Raw genomic sequence first — 22,458 nt, 5'->3', positions numbered from 1 at the left:
TTAGAAAGATTCAAAATATCAGTCTTCTTGTATGTTTAAAAACCATTTAAAATGTTATATTCGCAAGGCTGCTGACTGCTGTGCACTAGTGGGTATGAGTCCCTTATTTGCAAAGCTCTTATATGTCTGCCAGTGGGTCAATTCATACTACTTTAACCCACAGATTTATATTGTATCTTCTAACTAAGAATACATATCTTTAACATGCTTCAATTTAATTTCTCTGGTCTTTTAACATTTCCTTTTTTCTTTGCCTAGTTGGAAGGAGCTGAACCTTCTGGGCAGCTTCAAAATATTGATGAAGAAGTTATCTCTTCTGCTTGCCGTCTTGTGTGTGAGTGGGCCCAGAAAGTGTTAAGCCAACCATTTGACACCGTCTTGGAATTAGCCCGCTTCCTTGTAAAAAGTCACTATATAGGCACCAAGTCAATGGCAGCTCTAACTGTAATGGCAGCAGCACCAGCAGGTACAACATTACTGTGAACAAGCTAAAAACTGACAGAGGTATTATTGTATTTAGAATTGGTAGCAAAAGAAGAGTTAGATCAAAGAACTTCATCCTTTTAGTACTTGCATGTGTTCACTCTTACTCCACTTAACACTAAATTCAGATGGGTTTGTTGAGCCAAGAAAATAATAATCCTTTCATTATAAAGCTTAATGCTATGTTTCTATATATTGCTTTGCTGGCATATGAAACTGTAGATTCCCCAGCTGATATGTTATTAATTTTTCCATTGCTACTTTTACATTTATAGAATGTGTTTATATGTACTTTTATATGTACATATATGTATATGTGTATCTAAATTAATAAGAGAAGTAAAATAATAAGATTAAATTTTAAAATTACTTGTTAGATTCCCATTCCAGAAACTAATGCTTATAAATAAAATTATCTTTGCACACTGTGACAGGTAACTTAGCCTCAAAAAAACAAAACCGTACAAAGCCTTACTAAAAAATAACAAGAGTGATATTTTTTACTGTGTATTCATATGACTATTTTTATTCAAAGATGAGTTTTTGGAATCGACAATTTTGGGAATTGACAGTCTTGTTAGAATGACTCCCTCCTAAATTAATAGTTGTGTAAAATAACAGTTCTGATGAATTTTTAAAAATATCTTATTTCAGTTATACCTTATAAACCTAGAGTGGATAAATTATTCTAGAAAATCAGGATGTCTATTAAAAATGTAGTGATATAGTGATCAGATACTTATTTTTGCAAGGACTGTCCTTCTAAGTGTTAATTCTGAATATTTTAAAATCTACAATAGATTTATCTTGGCCAGAATTATAGTCTCTTAATTAACTTCACTTCTTTTTTTAGTATCTTTTACACATTAATAATGAGTCCGTTTTCTTCTAATTTTACATTTAGTATGTGGGATGTATGTGTGTGTAACCTTTCCTTTTGTGGTCAATTGAAGACCCATTTCAGAAAAAGAGTGTCATAGAGTTTTTCCTGTCTGCATGTAAACTGTAGGACCTAAGTCTGTTTATTCATTGTACTGACCAGCAGGAGAATGCTTGACCAGCCTTATCGAGCTAAATAGCTCACTTATGTTACCTCATTTAATTCCCCCAGCAGTCCTGTGAGATAGGTGATATTTATTCCCAATTTATAGACTTGGGGAGGTCAATTAACTTGTCCATGGGCACATAGTAATGGAGCCAGGATTTGAATTCTGATTTGTCTGTCTCCAAAGCCCAGCTTCACTCAATTATATCATAATGTCATATAGTAAAATAAGCTTTAAAAGGAATGAGCCCTTCAGTTTGCTCTGCTGTCTTTCTCCTGCCCCTGCCAACACCTAAAAGAGTACATCAACAGATGAAGGATTTAGGAGGTATCATGGGGAAAAGAAACATCTCTTTCCTATTTCTGTCATTCACAAAGTCTAACTGTGGGAAATGTTGAATGAATTGAATGAATGAATTTTTAAGGTCTAAGTGCAAATAAAGGTGTGAGTTTAACAAAAGTATTAAAAATTACATATATTAAAAAGACACTCCATTTTTGAAAGCAATCAGCCTGAGAGGGTAAATACTTTACCAATTGTATCATTACTCAAAACATTTTTAGAATGTCTCTCAAAATTTTGATCTCAGCCCTTACTATATTTTTCAAAAAAGACCTTTGATAGTAGACTAATTTTTATCCTTTGAAGGTGAATTTTTTTTTTAATAAATATAGTCTCCATATTAAGAACAGGTTGTGTTACAAATGTCCTTTTGTAAGTCAGCTGCTTGGAACTCATTCCTGTCTCAAAACCCTGGCAGGAAGGATAAGACAGCCAAGCTATGAGCCATTGGCAGAGGCTCTCCAGGGTGCAGGTGCTGAGAAGCCAGAGCTGAGGCTTGGGGTCGGAAAGGGGCAAAACAACTGGAGCTGGATTTGAGATGAAAAATTGTGATTTTTAAAAGGGGCTGGGGGTTCAACAGATCCTCATCATTATTGAGTATGGGGAGAGAGTTATAGCTTCCTCATTGTCTATTTCCTGCTCCCCACACCAAGTTGTTGTTGTTAACTAGAATGATGAAAAGCAGAAATTGGGATGGGGAAAAGAAAAGAAAGGGCAAGGTGTACCAGCAGGATAGTTGTTCCTCTCCTTTCTTCTCTTCATTGTTTTTACTGCCCACAACTTACTTTCTAATGATCTCAATGCCACGCCCTAAATCTGAAATGAGCTTTTAAAAAATTTTTATTTTATAATCCATTTTTCCTAAAATTTATATTTTGCTTATTTTGTCAATTTTTTTCAGTGTTTATCTTACTGTTTTAAAGGTTTTCTCAGTGACACTTTTTTGGAATATCTTAACTTTAGTCTTGTTAAGAAATTCTGCTTCTGAATTTCTTCTAGGTCATACTGGAATCATTGTATAGTAGCAATAAAATAAGAGTGCCTATTTCCATGAATTGCTGGTAGGATTAAAAACTGTTTTCTCCATACAAATTTCTTCCATTATGAGGAGTGGCTTCAGCAAATATTTATTGAATTATTGAATGCCCCTCATGGGCTAAATATTAAAATCATGAAAATACATGTATTTATTTCTGATTAGAAATGGGGGGAGGGAAATTTACTGACCTTTGAGAAAATGTAAAAATGCTGTGTTGGCATTTATCTTAGCTTCTGCACATTTATGATATAGCTACTGTTTTTAAAATCCTGTTGTTAACTGAAACTGTCACCTGATTTTAAAATCCTGTTGTTAACTGAAACTGTCGCCTGAGTTGAACCATATTGTAAGATGACAAAACTATATTGACAATTGTTTATAAATTCGAAGTCTAATGCTTCATAAAGAAATTGTGAGTTAAAATTTGCCATTTTGGTTGCTTTGTCCAGTAGATGGCTACATTCTCAAAGAAATTCAAAGGAACCTCCCTTCTATAAAGGAGAGTATTTATTGCAGCTTTCCTTTCTGTTTATTTTCAGGAATGAAAGGAATTACCCAGCCTTCTGCTTTTATACCTACAGCTGAAAGTAATTCCTTTCAGCCTCAGGTGAAGACTTTGCCATCTCCAATTGATGCTAAACAGCAGTTGCAACGGAAAATCCAGAAGAAGCAGCAAGAACAGAAACTACAATCCCCTTTGCCAGGAGAATCTGCAGCAAAAAAGTCAGAAAGTGCTACAAGCAATGGAGTGACTAATCTTCCTAATGGAAATCCTTCAATCCTTTCTCCTCAACCTATTGGTATCGTTGTGGCAGCTGTCCCTAGTCCCATTCCGGTAATATAATTAAATAGTATTTGGCCTTATTGGGATGGTGGGAAATCAATTGTTTACTTAAAAGTGGCAGATGAAAAGAAGACAGGTATAAGGGTAGCCACAAACTGATTTTGTGACCACAGGAAGATTCATTCCCCTTCAGTCTTTTATTCAGGATGTATGTTGTTGATTACAAAGTAAGCTATGAAACATTATTGAAAATATAAAGATCCAAGACATACAAAGTATGCACATAACCACTCAGAGCTTTATGTAAGAGTGAGTAATTTTCTCATTTTTAGAGTTGTTTCATCCCTGGCTGAGCCAAGATTTTTTTTTTTTTTTTTTTTTTTTTGAGACAGGGTCTTGCTCTGTCTCCCAGGCTGGAGTGCAGTGCTGTGATCTCGGCTCACTGCAACCTCCACCTCCTGAGTTCAAGCAATTATTCTGCCTCAGCCTCCCGAGTAACTGGGATTACAGGTACTCACCACCACACCCAGCTATTTTTGTATTTTTGTGTTTTGTATTTTTAGTTGGCCAGGCTGGTCTTGAACTTGTGACGTCAAGTGATCCACCCGCCTTGGCCTCCCAAAGTACTGGGATTATAAGCGTGAGCCACCCCACCCAGCCAAGATAATTTAATTGCAGTCTTTTTTTTTAATTTAAACGCTTTTCTTTTTTACATTCAGATGGAGTAAAATTCTAATGTGTAATGATTACTTAAATGTAGGCCTATCCGTGGCTTATCAGATACAGGACTAGAACCTTGGCCAAGTTCTTTAGCTAGTTTATTAACCTCTATTTGTAGATAAGGAAACAGTCTCCTCCTTTCCTATCTCACACAACTGAGGTTATGATGAAGGGACTTTTAAAATGAGAGTAAGTTGGTACTTTATGTTATTATTGATAATAATATTTAGGAGGTATTTTATCGTTTTTCTTGTTCCTATTATCATCATCATGTTATTAAAATATGAAATACATGGTAACCGCACTATTCATTATAGGGCAAACTGGAGTAGACAGTAGTTGTATCTTATTTGCAGTGGTTTAGTTACAGACATTTAAGGTAGGCACATTTATAAGACAGTTTCCCCTATGAGTAAGCCATCTTAGCATAGATTCTGGTAGGTAACCTTTACAGTTGTATGTTTCTTCAAGATTTTATGTCTTCTTCCTGTAACCCCCTTAAATCATTGTTTCAGCAAATATTCATCACAGGTGTGAAGCTTTTAGTCTTAACTGAAAAGTAACTTAATGTTCTTACATATTTTTTAATTATAATGCATTATGGTTGCATTTGTTACATTTATGTGTCTGATTGTGTAGAACCTGGTCTAGAAGAACTCTCTTCTAACATAGGAACTTTTTTCTTTTTAACATTAACATTTAATAAATGACTTAAAAGTATATACAGATACATGAATTCGTATTTACAGGCTAGACCTGTTAAATCTGATTTTTTGCTATCTTTTAACAGGTCCAGCGGACTAGGCAATTGGTAACTTCACCGAGTCCAATGAGTTCTTCTGACGGCAAAGTTCTTCCCCTCAATGTACAGGTGGTCACTCAGCACATGCAGTCTGTGAAACAGGCACCAAAGACTCCCCAGAACGTTCCAGCCAGTCCTGGTGGGGATCGTTCTGCCCGGCACCGTTACCCTCAGATCTTACCCAAACCAGCGAACACCAGTGCACTCACCATTCGCTCTCCAACTACTGTCCTCTTTACTAGTAGTCCCATCAAAACTGCTGTTGTACCCGCTTCACACATGAGTTCTCTAAATGTGGTGAAAATGACAACAATATCCCTCACACCCAGCAACAGTAACACCCCTCTTAAACATTCTGCCTCAGTCAGCAGTGCTACAGGAACAACAGAAGAATCAAGGAGTGTTCCACAGATCAAGAATGGTTCTGTCGTGTCACTTCAGTCTCCTGGGTCCAGGAGCAGCAGTGCGGGGGGAACATCTGCTGTGGAAGTCAAAGTGGAACCCGAAACATCATCAGATGAGCATCCTGTACAGTGTCAAGAGAACTCTGATGAGGCTAAAGCTCCCCAGACACCTAGTGCCCTTTTGGGGCAGAAAAGTAATACAGACGGAGCACTGCAGAAACCTTCAAATGAAGGTGTCATTGAAATAAAAGCAACTAAGGTCTGTGACCAGAGGACCAAATGTAAAAGTCGCTGTAATGAAATGCTGCCAGGCACGTCAACAGGCAATAATCAAAGCACTATCACTCTATCAGTTGCTTCTCAGAACTTAACTTTCACCAGCAGCAGCTCACCACCTAATGGTGACTCAATCAATAAAGACCCTAAATTATGCACTAAAAGCCCAAGAAAACGACTGTCTTCTACATTGCAAGAGACCCAGGTGCCTCCTGTAAAGAAACCAATTGTGGAACAGCTTTCAGCAGCTACCATAGAAGGGCAGAAACAAGGCAGTGTTAAGAAGGACCAAAAGGTTCCACATTCAGGGAAAACAGAAGGTTCAACAGCAGGTGCTCAGATTCCTAGCAAGGTATCAGTAAATGTCAGTTCACACATAGGAGCAAATCAACCCTTGAATTCCTCTGCCCTTGTTATCAGTGATTCAGCTTTGGAACAGCAAACAACCCCATCATCATCTCCAGATATAAAAGTAAAACTTGAAGGAAGTGTCTTTCTCTTGGACAGTGATTCAAAGTCAGTTGGCAGCTTTAATCCAAATGGATGGCAACAAATCACTAAAGATTCTGAGTTTATATCTGCCAGCTGTGAACAACAGCAAGATATCAGTGTTATGACAATTCCTGAGCACTCTGATATCAATGACTTAGAGAAATCTGTTTGGGAATTAGAAGGAATGCCACAGGACACATATAGCCAGCAGCTACATAGCCAGATACAGGAATCTTCTTTAAATCAAATACAAGCACATTCTTCGGATCAGTTACCTCTGCAATCTGAACTGAAGGAGTTTGAGCCTTCTGTTTCCCAGACAAATGAAAGCTACTTTCCTTTTGATGATGAACTTACACAAGATAGTATTGTGGAAGAGCTGGTGCTTATGGAGCAGCAAATGTCAATGAACAATTCTCATTCTTACGGCAACTGTTTGGGAATGACCCTTCAGAGTCAGTCAGTAACTCCAGGAGCTCCAATGTCATCTCACACCTCCAGCACCCACTTCTATCATCCAATCCACAGCAATGGCACTCCAATCCACACACCCACACCCACACCCACACCCACTCCTACTCCAACCCCAACCCCAACCCCAACATCTGAAATGATTGCTGGATCTCAGAGTCTGTCACGGGAGAGCCCTTGCTCCAGGCTAGCCCAGACTACACCTGTGGATAGTGCTTTAGGAAGTAGCCGACATACACCCATTGGTACTCCACATTCTAACTGCAGCAGTAGTGTCCCCCCCAGCCCTGTTGAATGCAGGAATCCGTTTGCATTCACTCCAATAAGCTCCAGTATGGCATATCATGACGCCAGCATTGTCTCAAGTAGTCCTGTGAAACCGATGCAAAGACCCATGGCCACACACCCTGACAAAACCAAGCTTGAATGGATGAATAATGGGTATAGTGGGGTTGGTAATTCATCAGTTTCTGGCCATGGTATTCTCCCAAGCTATCAGGAACTAGTGGAAGACCGTTTCAGGAAACCTCATGCTTTTGCTGTGCCTGGACAGTCTTATCAGTCTCAATCCAGACATCATGACACTCATTTTGGTCGTTTGACTCCTGTCTCTCCTGTGCAGCATCAAGGTGCCACTGTAAATAACACCAACAAACAGGAGGGTTTTGCAGTCCCTGCCCCTCTTGATAATAAAGGAACTAATTCATCTGCCAGCAGCAACTTCAGATGCCGGAGTGTGAGCCCTGCTGTTCATCGCCAACGTAATCTTAGTGGAAGCACCCTCTATCCAGTATCTAATATCCCACGATCTAATGTGACCCCCTTTGGAAGTCCAGTTGCCCCAGAAGTTCATGTTTTCACAAATGTTCACACAGACGCATGTGCCAACAACATAGCTCAAAGAAGCCAATCAGTTCCATTGACAGTCATGATGCAGACAGCCTTCCCAAACGCTCTTCAGAAGCAAGCAAACAGTAAAAAAATAACCAATGTTTTGTTGAGTAAACTTGATTCCGACAATGATGATGCAGTGAGAGGTTTGGGAATGAACAACCTGCCCTCTAATTATACAGCCCGGATGAATCTCACTCAGATTTTGGAACCTTCCACTGTTTTTCCTAGTGCCAACCCACAAAATATGATCGATTCCAGCACTTCTGTTTATGAGTTCCAAACACCATCTTACCTCACCAAAAGTAATAGCACCGATCAGATCAATTTTTCTCCTGGAGATAATCAAGCACAATCAGAAATTGGAGAGCAACAATTAGATTTCAATAGCACTGTTAAAGACCTGTTGAGTGGAGACAGCTTGCAAACCAACCAGCAGCTGGTAGGTCAGGTAGCATCTGATCTCACTAATACTGCATCTGATTTCTCTAGCGATATCAGGTTGTCTTCTGAGCTCTCAGGCAGCATCAATGATTTGAACACTTTAGACCCAAATCTACTGTTTGATCCAGGTCGTCAGCAGGGACAAGATGATGAAGCTACACTGGAAGAATTAAAGAATGACCCATTATTTCAACAAATTTGCAGTGAATCCATGAATTCTATGACTTCATCAGGTTTTGAATGGATAGAAAGCAAGGACCATCCTACTGTTGAAATGTTGGGTTAAATTGTGTTTTATAACATGTAGCACACTGTATCTAAAGACATATGTATTGTATTTGTCTTAATGGAAGTGCCTCCCGCAGCAGAAATACTATTAATTGTGACATTTTAAAAGCGTTTGCTGCAGAAGTGGTTTCTTCAGTAGGAAATGGTTAGACTTGCCTCAGTTCTTAACAAGTGTCTAAAGACAGTAGGCTGTAGAAGAACAAGTATTAGGTTTTAAATTTTATAATGTGCCCCATTTATTCACATTGATTGACTATCCAGCTGTTACAAGAGCAGTTGATCTTTATTTTGTGTAAGTTAGTTTCATTTCATCAGATGATCTGCACAGAACTCAGAATAAACCATCAATTTTAGGTATAGGCTATTTTGTTGTTGGCATTATCTTTTAGATATAAAATCATAGCTAAGGTGAACTGCAGACAAGAAAGTCTTCCTTGAAACAGGGATAATATTCAGGTTATTATAAATATTTAGGCTTGAAGCATAGAGCTACTGTAGGGTGAAAAATCTCTGTAGGACTTTCTGGGGCTTCAGTACCATTTACACCCACGATGAAGGGCTTAAATAGAAAATAATGGAAAATTAAATATTACTTTAAGGAAAGCAAAGCTGCACTAAAATTTTTAAGGGAAAAAAAACAAGTAGCCATTTATATTTGTGACCTTGCATTAATATTTAAATGTTGATTTTAATATGGAGCTAGCACACATAGATGCGCAGGCACGCACACACAAAACAAGCAAATGTAACTCCAGGCATTTGTAATTTAATATAATAAATACAAGCATGTTAGAAAAATGCTGTATGTTTTATTATTTGTTAAGTTAGGGGAATGAGAAGGAAAACAAAAGCATTCTCTTAGTTTCATCACAATGGCTGCATGTACATATTGAGATTCTAATTGAGATTTACTTTGAAATTTTTCATTAAAATATTCCACAATAATCAGTTTTTTTCCTCTTCAATTGAGTGACTGACTCCCTCACTCCTCCTGAATATAGTAATGTAGTTTGATCATAAGATCCCTTTGAAAAACAGGAAGGAGGATAACATAAAAAACAACAAAAAACATTTCACCACCTAAGGTCTGAAGCCACAAATCTTTATATCTCTGATGAAACAAAGGGGATATCAATAGTACTTGAAGAAGAGCATTTTATTACTTGCTTAATTTATTTATTGTGATAACCACAATTGCAGAAGAAGAACTCAGGATTTGTTTTAAAATGTTTCTCTCTATGGCTCCCATTTTGTTTTGTGAATAATTATTTATGAGTTGCATGTTGACACAAACCTACTCACTGGTTGAAAGCTCCATTTAAGTGAGTTTCAAGATCACTTTCAAAGAGATTTTTAAATTGCCATTGTTTTTAAAGCTAACGTAAAACCATTTGCTATGCTACCTTGAACCTAGCTAAGCTTTCCTTTACCTTAGTAAGCCAATCAGAAGACTACAATCAATGAATATTTAGCAAATGTGCTGAAGGGTTTAATAAGGTTTTGTTGTTCAATAAATTTGCAAGGTAGGGTATTAACATATTTTGATAAATAAATGGTGCTAGAGTTGGCGCAGAGGTTTATATATTGATATGTCTTAGTTATTGGCATTTGTGTGTGTTTGCTGTTATCTTGATTTCATGATTTGTTAGGTATTTTTTTCTTGATGCTAGTTATTTCTTCACTGTACATTGAGACACAGCACTACTGCACACCAAAGTATGCAATACCCAAAGGAAACTGTGTGATTTCTCCTGACAAATGATGGGAGCCTTTCTTTATGAGATACTCTGAAAAGGAGATTTTGAGGCCATTCTAATCCCTTGTTTACATTATTAGCTTCCTACTAATATAAAAATAATGGAAATCTTTTTTGATAAAAATATTAAGACTGGAGGATTTTTAACCCCTTGTACAGTATTGCAGCAAACTCTTTAAATTTGGTTGAATTCGTCCAGCAAACTTTCTGGGGTTCATATATTGCACTAAATTTGTTGAACCTGTGGTAGGCACATCTCTTAGGATAAATGCAACCAATACAGTCCACAGATTAAACTTTTTAAATGTGTTTCATTATGAAAAGACAAAATGTCATCAAAGTGACAGATAAAATTGTCTTATGTAGCAATGTGCATTGATCTCAATGAGATATTTCTATTATTCTCTTACATGAGAATATTACAGCAGGAAGAATTAAGTTTAGTTTGCTTCACCATGTTAATACATGATCACAAAATGTGCATGAGTGTTATTGACTTATCTTGTACAGTACTAGGATTCCTGTAACCACTCTTTTTTTTCTTCGCTGTATTGAAACTGGTTCAGTGTTAACCAGGCAAGCATAGTTATTCACAGGTTATTTACTTTATGTTTACTAATTCTGCTTAGTTATTGTTGAATATGTTCTGTTCCAGATTATTTTTATTGTTTTGATGTTTAAAACATTTTGCATACTGTTTATCATAAAACTTCATGAAGTAAATAATTTTGCATATAATTGCAATAAGCACTGACTTTTGAACTGAAAAGAAGGAAAGTGTTTTTTTGTGCAGTGCTTCTGAGGTTCATATAATAGTCTTGTACTATAATGTGCTTTACTACACGATAAATGACAAAAACAAGCCCTGTTTCATGTTTCATTTAGTGCAAAAAGTCAGATTTCCCCAGTGTTTTGTTGTCTGTTGTACCTGCTGAAACTACAGTAGTTGAATATTGCAGTAGCATTTCAGTTCTCTTTTTTTATTAAAGTGCTCAAAAATTGTTTTTTAAATGTTTTCAAAAACAATTAAAAACATTTTATATTAAACTGACTGGATCTGAAGGTGTTTTATGGGACATATTTTATATAGGCAACACATTTTGTAAACAGACCCAATGTTATTCTGCCTTTGATGTCATTAACTTTAGGGAGTGAATAAAAATGAGCAGAAGGCAGAACAGTGCTGCTGATCTGCTGTGTGCTATTAATCCAGAAGAATACACAGATCTTATTTCATTCATCAAAACTCTGTTGTTCACTTAGGATTATTACCAATGAATGGTGCATGGCATAGAACTTTATGTTGTCCAAAAAGCCATCTTTTTCTCTTTCACATAGTGTTTAAATGTTAGCCTATGGAGTACCTAGGTAAGTATATTTCTGGAGCTCTGAATAGAAAATGAGAAAATTTTAAGCATAGCTGTGTTCAAAAGCAGTATAGACATTTCCAGGTACCAGAAATAACAAACTGATAAGTGTAATGAATTTGTAAGCCAGAACCTGGGCTACAGGTCTGGAAGCAGGCCGAAGTAGCCAGAAATGTCAGCTCCTGCAAAGTAATGAAACCAGGGTCTTGAATGGAGTTTCCTCACTCTTGAAACTGAGAAGCAACAACAACCAGTGCCAGGGACTATATATTGTAGACAGATCTTCTCAAACAGCCTACTCCTCTGTTTACATAGATCTTTGTAGATCTGTGATAGTTCCACTATCACCATAGATCTGGAGCCCTCAGTTCGAACAGGTGGTAGAAGCAATTACAAAAGGAAAGGAGTGGAGATTAGGAAGGGAGAGGTAAAGAGCAGGAAGGCTCCCATGAAAGCTGAGCCTGCAGATCAAAATTCGAAAGTACCTGAAGAAAATGAAACTAATCCTAAGAAAGGCAATCAGTCACTCAAGAGAAAATGAAAGTAATGAACTACCTAGATAATACTATAAAATTAGTATGTTAGGATCCTCAGTGCTCAATGACATGGAAGGGTAAAATGTCAGAGCAGGCAAACATAAGAACCAGTGCATAGAGTCAACCAGTAAGAAATTCTGGGGGTGAAAATACTGTGTAACACCTGAGGTGATTTTGGTTGCAAGTAATTGAAAACCCAACACTGGCTTAAACCATAAGGACACTTACTTTTAGCTTAATAATAGTGGAGATAGGAGGTTCAAGGGTTCATTCAATGGTTCATTGTTTACAGGCACCAGATCCTGTTTGTGTTTCTGTTCCATCATCTTCAGCTTTGCTTTGCTGTGTCTATTACCTCATGGTCACAAGATGGCTGCCACAGCTCAGATGTTATACCCTCATAACATCCCAAGCAGGATAGTAAGAGCAGTTCTTAGCCTTTTATCAGAGAGAAAAAAAAAATCTCAGAATCTTCCATTAAGCACTCCATACACACACTGTTTGTTAGTCTCATTGTATTAAACAAAGGCTCATCCTAAGGCCAATTACTTAGCTTAGATCCTTAATTAATGCTTTATAGGTAGGAGGGGGGCCCATTTCCTGGAGCATGTGGTCATTCATCTTAAATGAGTTCCATCACCTAGGGAAGATATTAGGGACTTGCTGTTTGGGAGGCAACCAGTAGTGGTCACTGCAAAAAATAGCTAGGTAAGATGAGTAAGATCTTGTACCCACCTTTGAGGGGCTTACAATCATAAAGAGTTAAGTACATGTTCTTTGTTAAGTGCCAACAGTATGTATAATACACCATGTAGAAGAAAAAATAAGAATTTGAAATCTGCCGAACTAAGTATAAGTTTACTGGTGCTAACTGTTAACTGGTATCTTGCCTTCCCCCTATGAGCTGAAAAATCAGGTATTATTGAGTATCACAAATGCAAGTTGCCTCAGCTCCTACAGCATAAGAAAAGACCAAACTTTTTATTTTGTTAAATCTGAAGTACAGATTTATTTTGACATGCATTGTTATAAATGAATTATTAAATAATTAAAATTATAAATTTATGGATGGGATCACATTAATATTGCATCATCTGAAATTGTAAAAATATGTATGCCAGTCTTGTTGCTATAATCTGCTTAGAAAAAAGAACAAAACAAAAAGACTACATTTTTCAAGATTTGATTTTTAAGAAGTACTTAATTCTTGGAGAGGAGAAGAGAGTCATATAAATAAAATATATCATGAGAGTGATATTACTGTGGTATATAGAGTATTTCTTTGCATTAGACCCAGTGTTAAATAGTTTGCATATATTCTCATGTCCTCATTGTAACAATTTTTAGCGAGTATTATTTTTCAGGTGAGAAAATTTTACTTCAGAGATTAACTGGTGGAGGTAACATAATAACAGGAAGAGCCAGGATTATCTTAATTTCAAATCCCACTTCATACCATTATGCTATACTTAAGATATGTGTTCACAGTGTACCTACTGCAGTTGTATGATCTGGTTGCTTCTTTGAAATTTTCATTCTGGTTTTAAATTTAGAATTGAGTTTGATTTTTGTAGAGTTCTTTATTTAACCTCCCATCCTTATATGTCAACAATTCTTTTTCATTTTTATTGCTTTTAGATTTACCTGTAGTTTGTAATTTTCCTCCAAATTACTTGAATCCTTTTCCCTCCCTTCTCTCCATAGAAATACCCTGATGTATTAGGAGAATGAAGATTTAAAAACGAAATTTTGTTTTCCACACAGCTTTTCAAGCATATTTCATACAGGTATACTCTAGTCATATTTATGTTTAAATCACTTAAAATGTCATCAAAATAAAAATGGGACTTTTTTTTAACAGATGATAAAGTGCCTAAAATATGTCAGTCTCTGTACAAGGTGCTAGAGAAGACACCTGCCATTTTGAAATTTTGCAATATAATGAAAAAGACACAGTGAATGTCTTTGCAGGATGCAATGAGGTCACTATAGCAGAGGCGGATACTTACCAGTAGTATGCATTCTCCCCTTCTTCCTTACTGTAAAAGTCCTTGATTTTTAGCTGAGCACACAGCCATCTGACCAAAAGGCTACATCTGCCAACTTCCCTTGCAGTTAAGTGGAGACACTTACCAAGTACTCAAAGAGATGTAACCAAAAGGTTTGGGTGCTACTTCTTTGCAGTGTTCTTGTCCTTCCTCTCTGCTGGCTGGAATGCAAATGTGATGGCTAGAACTCAAGCAGCCCTCCTGGACTTCATGTTAAAGACACATGCTGAGGATGATTGAGCAACAAGATACAAGGAGCCCAGGGCATGATGACTTTGGGAGGGAAGATGCCCAACTAGTCCTGACTGCTTACCTCTGGATGTGTTTTACATGAGAGAAATAAAAGTCTTTCTGGTTTAACTCATATTTATTTTGAGTCTTATTTTGAGTCTCTGTCACTCAACACAAATCCAAATTCTAGCCAACATAGCTGCTGGAAGGTTTTAAGCAGGAGTAGGGAATGTTAGAGTCACATGGTGATTGCCAAAAACATCATGGATGCCCCAAGGGCAAACTGCATCTCGTTTTCACTGGGATTGGTAAATCAGGAGAGGATCCTAGAAAAATACCCTTTCATAGCTTTGGGGGTTGGGGGAGACAGAAATAAGAGTAGATGAATTCTGAGCTGCTGATCAAATTGAAAGGCAATATAGCATTCTGGTCAGACCTAGGTTTAAGTCTCAGCTCTGCCAGTTATAACCGTGACCAATTATAACCATTCAAACTTACTTGAATATTAGTAATGGTATCCATCTGGCAACCATTTCTAGTGCTGTGCCACATGGTTCTGGCCTGTTCATTATTTTTGCCAACATTTTGAATGAACACACACTAAGTTTGCTGTGGCAAATGTAGATTGGCTTGCTCAATTTCTGTTCCAGCTTCCTCCTTGTATGAAGGGGCAGGAAAGCCAAAAACCACATTTTCTAGACTTCCTCACAGCTAAGTTATGAATATGAATTACATTTCATCTATTAGATTTGTTATTGAAAGATCTGAAGGAAAAAAATTGAAGCAGAATCCATCTTCCTACTTCTTTTTGGTGACTTTTTCTTGCAAGCAAGCTCATGGAGAGTTTCTTAGCAGCAGTGTCCTAAAGTCTATTCTTGTGATTCTTAGGTTTGAAGGTCCATGTTCCAGTGCCAAATCACCAATTTTGTGAATGTCTAGAGGTGGTCAAGTGGTACAGTGATGGTACCAACAGTATCAGCAACTTCCTAGTGTGGCTTCCTGCTCTCTGCAGTAATTTCAGAGACAAACACATGGGTGATTCCCCTGATAATCAGCTCAACCATATTGTTCCAGGAGTCATTTCTGGAGGTAGTCTAAAGCCTGTTTTTCCACTTACAGTTGTCCCTCAGTATCTGGGCAGGGATTGGTTCCAGGATCCCTAGGGATAATGAAATCTGCAGATGCTCCAGTCCCTTACATAAAATGGCAAATGGCATAGCATTTGCATATAGCCTATGCACATCCTCCTGTATACTTTAAGTCATCTATAGATTACTTATAAAACCTAATGCAAGCCAGGCACAGTGGCTCAGGCCTGTAATCCCAGCACTTTAGGAGGCTGAGGCAGGTGAATCACTTGAGGTCAGGAGTTCGAGACCAGCTCGGCCAACATGAGGAAACCCTGTCTCTACTAAAAATACAAAAATTAGCCAGGCATGGTGGTGCACTCCTGTAATCCCAGCTACTTGGGAGGCTGAGGCTGGAGAACTGCTCGTACCCAGGAGGCGGAGGTTGCAGTGAGCCAAGATCGCATCACTGCACTCCAGCCTGGGCAACAAAGAAAGATTCCATCTCAAAAAAAAAAAAAATGCAGTGTAAATACTATGTAAATAGTGGTTATACTGTATTATTTTTATTGGTATATTTTTCTTGTTGTATTATTTATTGGCTTTTTATCCCAAATATTTTCAATCTGTGGTTGGTTCAATCTACAGATGAGGAACCTATGGTATGAAGGGCCAACTGTATTTAAAAGCACTTAAACCTCTGCATTAAATCCTTTTCTGTTTAAAATACCTAGAATAAACATTTTCTACACTCCACCCTGACTCATAACATATGCCTATAGGCTAGGAGTCAAGAACATCTTAGATCTGGACCCGGTTCTATCATTCTTCTACCGTCTCTGCACTTTAAGAAATAATGATCCCTGTCCTAGTTACTTCCCAGAATCTTGTGAATCTCTGTGAAATATGACAATATGTTGTAAACCCTAAGTCTAAGAGGTTATCATTATCATAAATACCTGTGTGAAAGAACAGACATTTATCTGAGAGTGGGAAAAATTATTGTCCTTTTTAGCACTTAAATGTTATATTTTACCTGAAGCCTCCTTCTACCCCCACCACATACACATGTGTCAGAAGGTAAAGTATAAATCCATATTCAGAAAGGCACTGAACTTTGAATTAATGGCAATAAACAAGAAATAAGTGTTAGTAAACATTTTAATTTAAGCCAAGCTATATCTGAGCATATTTGTTTAACATAGATTATTTGAATCACGAGACCTCTTGTATTTGGACTTCACATGTTTGAAACACACAGTATAAATTTCCTACCACAAACCCATTCCTAGTTAACATATCTCTTCACTGAATCCTTCATAGTCTTAGCTCATCTTCATAACAGTTCTGAGATTGCTGCCTTAAGAAGTACTGGTAATCTCATAATCGATAAGCCAAGTCCCTGTTCGTTTGGTTTCTATGACTTTGTATTCTCATTCACCTTCTACCTCTCAGATCCTTCATTCTTGGACTCTTTCAGGGACCAGCTTCCTCTACCTATTATTTAAATATAAAAATTCTTTGACATTCTGTCATTGGTTCTTCTCTTATTATTCTACTTTCTCTCCCTAGTCATTTCAGAAACTCCTACAGCTCTATTGATGGCCTCCAAATCTAAATTTTCACATTTGACCTATTTACTTCCAGTCTCAAAATCTAAATGCCCAAACTGACACACCTTCTCTTTTTCTCCAACCTTCTCCGCTTCCTATTTTCTGTTAACAATGTTATCACTGCAGTTACCAGTTGAAAGCTCACACAGCCAGGCATGCTGGCTCATGCCTGTAATCCCAGCACTTTGGGAGGCTGAGGTGGGTGGATTACTTGAGGCCAGGGGTTTGAGACCAGCCTGGCCAACATGGCAAAAACCTATCTCTACTAAAAATACAAAAATTAGCCAGGCGTGGTGGTGGGCGCCTGTAATCCCAGCTACTTGGGAGGCTGAGGCAGGAGAATCGCTTGAACCCAGGAGGCTGAGGTTGCAGTGAGCCAAAATCACACCACTGCACTCCAGCCTGGGTAACAGAAAAAAAAGAAAAAAGAAAACTCACATGCCCTTTCCTTCACCCTTTCCTCAACATCAAATGAGTTTCTAAGTCCCATACCTTTGAAATACATATCTATTTGTTTCTTCCTTTCCTTCCTGACCCTGCCTTGGTTGATGGATGAATTTCTCATTTGAAATACCAAATTATTTATAACTTCTGTAATAATTTCTGTACAATGCCATCATAGTAGTCCTTAACTCAAAAGCCTTTGATATTCAGAAGTCAATAGCCTTCATAGATATAAGCAATAACTAGTTAGAAGATACAATGCAAGAGAAGATCCTTTATTACTATTTTTTATTATTATTATACTTTAAATTCTATGGTACATGTGCACAACGTGCAGGTTTGTTACATATGTATACATGTGTCATGTTGGTGTGCTGCACCCATTAACTTGTCATCTACATCAGGTATATCTCCTAATGCTATCCCTCCCTCCTTCTGCCACCCCACGACAGGCCCCAGTGTGTGATGTTCCCCACCCTGTGTCCAAGTGTTCTCATTGTTCAAGTCCCGCCTATGAGTCAGAACATGCGGTGTTTGGTTTTCTGTCCTTGAGATAGTTTGCTGAGAATGATGGTTTCCAGCTTCATCCATGTCCCTACAAAGGACATGAACTCGTCATTTTTTATAGCTGCATAGTATTCCATGGTGTATATGTGCCACATTTTCTTAATCCAGTCTATCATTGATGGACATTCGGGTTGGTTCCAAGTCTTTGCTATCGTGAATAGTGCTACAGTAAACATACGTGTGCATGTGTCTTTATAGCAGCATGATTTATAGTCCTTTGGGTATATGCCCAGTAATGGGATGGCTGGGTTAAATGATATTTCTAGTTCTAGATCCTTGAGGAATCACCACGCTGTCGAGAAGACGCTTTTTATGCTAATAACAAAAAAGATAAAATATCCAAGCATGAACTTAAGAAATATATAAAATTTATATAAAGAACACCTTTAAAACACTTCTACTGGCTGGGTACAATGTTTCACACCTGTAATCCCAGCACTTTGGGAGGCCGAGGCAGGTGGATCACATGAGGTCAGGAGTTAAGAGACCAGCCTGGCCGACATGGTGAAACCCCGTCTCTACTAAAATTATAAAAATTAGCCGGGCACAGTGGTGGGTGCCTGTAATCCCAGCTACTCAGGAGGCTGAGCCAGGAGAATCAATTGAACTCGGGAGGCGGAGGCTGCAGTGAGCCAAGATCATGCCATCACACTCTAGCCTGGGCGACAGAGTGAGACTCCGTCTCAAAAAAAAAAAAAAAAAAAAAAAAAAAAAGCCTCTTTCACTGAAAGGTCCAAGGTAGACCAGAGCAAATGGAACAGGAAAACGTACTTAGATGAGAAGAGTCAACATCGTAAAGACATCAATGCCCCGTAAGTTAATTAATACATTTAACATGATTCCCACAAAAATGCCAATTCTTTTCTAGAGCTTGGAAAATTGGATATACATTTAAAATGAGAACACAGATAAGTATAGCCCAAAAAATCCGAAAAGAAAGGAGTGTCTGAAGAGCTAGCCCAACAAGGTATTACATATAGTGTCACATGGCAAAAAGGCCCTATAAGTAATGTCAGGCAACAAATGACAAACTAGGAAGAGATATTGCAACTTATATCACATACATACCCCTTTATATTCGTATTAGGGGTAATATCCCTAATATGGAAAGAAGTCCTAAAATGGTGGGAGGCAGAAGGCCAAAATCTAATAGAAAAATGGGTAAAGGATATTAACAGACAGCTCACAGAAAAAGAAATGGTCATTGTGTAAGAGGTGTTCAAACCAGAGCAACTCCATCTTGAACATGGACTGGCTGGGTAAAATGAAGCTGAGACCTGCTGGGCCACATTCCCAACAGGTTAGCCATTCATAGCCACAGGATGTTTACGGTTAAAAGAAATAGGTTAATAATGTTAAAGGAACATGTTAATAATGTTTACTGAATTGACCCAGGACTTAACAGACCCAGGATATAACAGACCCAGGAAATGTCCTGGTGTCCCAATATCTTAAAAACAAAAGCACTTTTAGTTTAAGAATAAGTTTTGCTTTCAACATAATAATATAGATTATTGCAGAAGACAGCAGTTATACAAAGATTAGCAATCTTTTGTGACAAACCCTTGTAGTAGAATACATCTCCCCATGATTTTTTGCTTTGTTATCTTATGTACAAACAAGCATGGCACCTAAGGCGAACATGTTCCTCCTCTTGCTTTTGGGAATGCCCTGCTCTGTCTATGGAGTGCTATTCTTTCTTTACTTCAATAAACTTACTTTCACTTTACCCTATGGACTCACCCCTAATTCTTTCTTGCACGAGCCCTCTCTTGGGGTCTGGATCAGGACTCCTTTCCAGTAACACTTAGACATGAAAAAAAAAATGTTCAGTCTGACTCATAATAAGAGAAATACAATTAAAACTACACCAAGATACCACTTCTCACTTAGGTTGGCGAAAATCTAAGTTTGACACCATCCTCTGTGGGAAACACTGTGAGACACAGGCGTTCTATATTGTTTTCTTGCACATTTCCTAGGAATTTTCTAGACAACAAACTTTGGACATCCAAATGACTAGAGAGAAGTCAACCTAAGGACTGGCATTGAGCATTAAATACCTATTGTAAAACTAAGACTACATGAGGTTAAAGAGGAGAGAGTATATACTATGTACTGGACACATCATCTGAAAATGTAGATACAACTAAAGAAAGTGGAAAGTGCCTATGCAAATAATTTTTTAACTTTTTCAATAAGATGTGAGTTGATAAAATAGGTGATTTCACTGAGACTGTTGTGTATGTAATGTAAGACAATGCAAACTAATTGTGTGATATTCTAGTTTTATAATTCTTAGGTCCCTGAGAACCTGGACTCTCAGAAGAAAGTCTATGCCTGTGTAAGAAAGAAGTTTTAAGTAAAAACTCTGCAGTCCTGACTTTGAATTCCAAGTATCAGCATGAACTCATGGAACATCTTGGTGTACAATAGCAAGGAAGCTTCCAAAGACTATAGAGGTCATGTCAAAAAGACTCAAGAGCCAACTTGCAGAAGCTGCCACTGGACACAGATGGGACAATGTAAGCTCAATAAGGATGATAACTTCAGCAGATCAAAACACTTAAAATATGTTTAAGTCTATGAGTTTTAATGATCCTACAAAATTAACTTCTCACCTTTTGAGGATGATAGGTAACCAACTTATTTTAATTGATAAAGAGAAAGAAACAAATATTTATCCTGCCTTTCCTTTGTGAGCTGGACCACTGGATAACGAAATAATAGATAAGGGGGGATGCTCTAGTTATAAATATTCTAGCATCCCAGCACTTTGGGAGGCCGAGATGGGTAGATTACTTGAGGCCAGAAGTTCAAGACCAGCCTGGTCAGCATGGTGAAACCCCATCTCTAATAAAAAACACAAAAATTAGCTGGGCGTGTTGGTGCACACCTGTAATCCCAGCTACTCGGCGGCTGAGGCAGGAGAATTGCTTGAACCTGGAAGGCGGAGGTTGCAGTGAGCCAAGATCGCACCATTGCACTCCAGCCTGGGTGACAAGAGCAAGATTCTGTCTCAAAAAAAGAAAGAAAAAAAGAAAAGAAAAGAAAAGGAAAAGAAATATTCTATCTAATGAATGAGGAAGGAATGACATAATGCCATTGAGTGTAATGGCAAAAACCACAATTACTTTTTTTTTTTTTTTTGAGACAGAGTCTCGCTTTGTTGCCCAGGCTGGAGTGCAGTGGTGCAATCTTGGCTCACTGCAAACCTCTGTCCCTCCAGTTCAAGCAATTCTCCTGCCTCAGCCTCCCGAGTAGCTGGGATTACAGGTGTATGCCACCAACCCCGGCTAATTTTTGTGTGTTTTTCAGTAGAGATGGGGTTTCACCATGTTGGCCAGGCTGGTCTCAAACTCTTGACCTCTGATGATCCACCCGCCTCAGCCTCCCAAAGTGCTGGGATTACAGTTGTGAGCCATTGCACCCAGCTCAACCGCAATTACTTTTGTGCCAACCTACTAACATTACAGGCAAAGACTTCAGGTCTAAAACACCAAAAGCAATGGCAACAAAAGCCAAAATTGACAAATGAGATCTAATTAAACTAAAGAGCTTCTGCACAGCAAAAGAAATTATCATCAGAGTGAACAAGCAACCTACAGAATGGGAGAATATTTTTGCAATCTATCCATCTGACAAAGGGCTAATATCCAGAATCTACAAAGAACTCAAACAAATTTACAAGAAAAAAACAAGCAACCCCATCAAAAAGTGGGCAAAGGATATGAACAGACACTTCTCAAAAGAAGACATCTATGCAGCCAACAGACAAATGAAAAAATGCTCATCATCACTGGTTATGACAGAAATGCAAATCAAAACCACAAGCAGTGATCAAGGCTGCAGTGAGCCAAGATCATGCCACTGTACTCCAGCCTGGGTGACAGACCAAGACTCTGTCTCAAAACAAAACAAAACAAAACAAAAAGGATACACTGTATCATGGGGGTACAATTAGTAAAATCAGAGTCTGAGAAACTCTACAGAGCAAACAGTCCAATTTCAAGAAAATGAAAAGCAATGGAAGAGGAACCTGTAGATTAAAAGACACTTAAAAAGTTATGTGGGCCGGGTGCAGTGGCTCACGCCTGTAATCCCAACACTTTGGGAGGCCGAGGTGGGCGAATCACAAGGTCAGGAGATCGAGACCATCCTGGCTAACACGGTGAAACCCCATCTCTACTAAAAATACAACAAATTAGCTGGGAGTGATGGCACGCACCTCTAGCCCCGGCTACTTGGGAGGCTGAGGCAGGAGAATCACTTGAACCCGGGAGGCGGAGGTTGCAGTGAGCTGAGATTGAGCCACTGCACTCCAGCCTGGGTGACAGAGTGAGACTC

General features: G+C 38.1%; 1 protein-coding gene and 1 long non-coding RNA gene across 3 annotated transcripts in view; one reads left to right on the top strand and one right to left on the bottom strand.

The window, feature by feature from the left end:
* The window catches only part of RFX7 (regulatory factor X7), a 154,801-nt gene extending 140,252 nt beyond the window's left edge, over nt 1-14,549 (top strand). For both annotated transcript variants that reach the window (XM_055099050.2, XM_055099048.2), the window contains exons 8-10: nt 259-466; nt 3,450-3,745; nt 5,205-14,549. In XM_055099050.2, coding sequence (XP_054955025.1) covers nt 259-466; nt 3,450-3,745; nt 5,205-8,480 — 3,780 coding nt within the window. In that variant the 3' untranslated portion in view covers nt 8,481-14,549. The remainder of the gene's footprint in view (nt 1-258; nt 467-3,449; nt 3,746-5,204) is intronic.
* Nucleotides 14,550-16,327: 1,778 nt separating this feature from the next.
* Nucleotides 16,328-22,458, bottom strand: part of LOC117976030 (uncharacterized) — a 91,215-nt gene continuing 85,084 nt past the window's right edge. The window contains exon 3 of the long non-coding RNA XR_004666526.3: nt 16,328-18,426. This is a non-coding gene — a long non-coding RNA (uncharacterized LOC117976030). The remainder of the gene's footprint in view (nt 18,427-22,458) is intronic.

Source organism: Pan paniscus, chromosome 16 (genome assembly GCF_029289425.2).
Source record: "Pan paniscus chromosome 16, NHGRI_mPanPan1-v2.0_pri, whole genome shotgun sequence".
In the NCBI taxonomy this organism is placed as follows: domain Eukaryota; kingdom Metazoa; phylum Chordata; class Mammalia; order Primates; family Hominidae; genus Pan; species Pan paniscus.
Note: the sequence above shows the minus strand (reverse complement) of the source record. Positions and strands in the feature narration are given on the sequence as shown.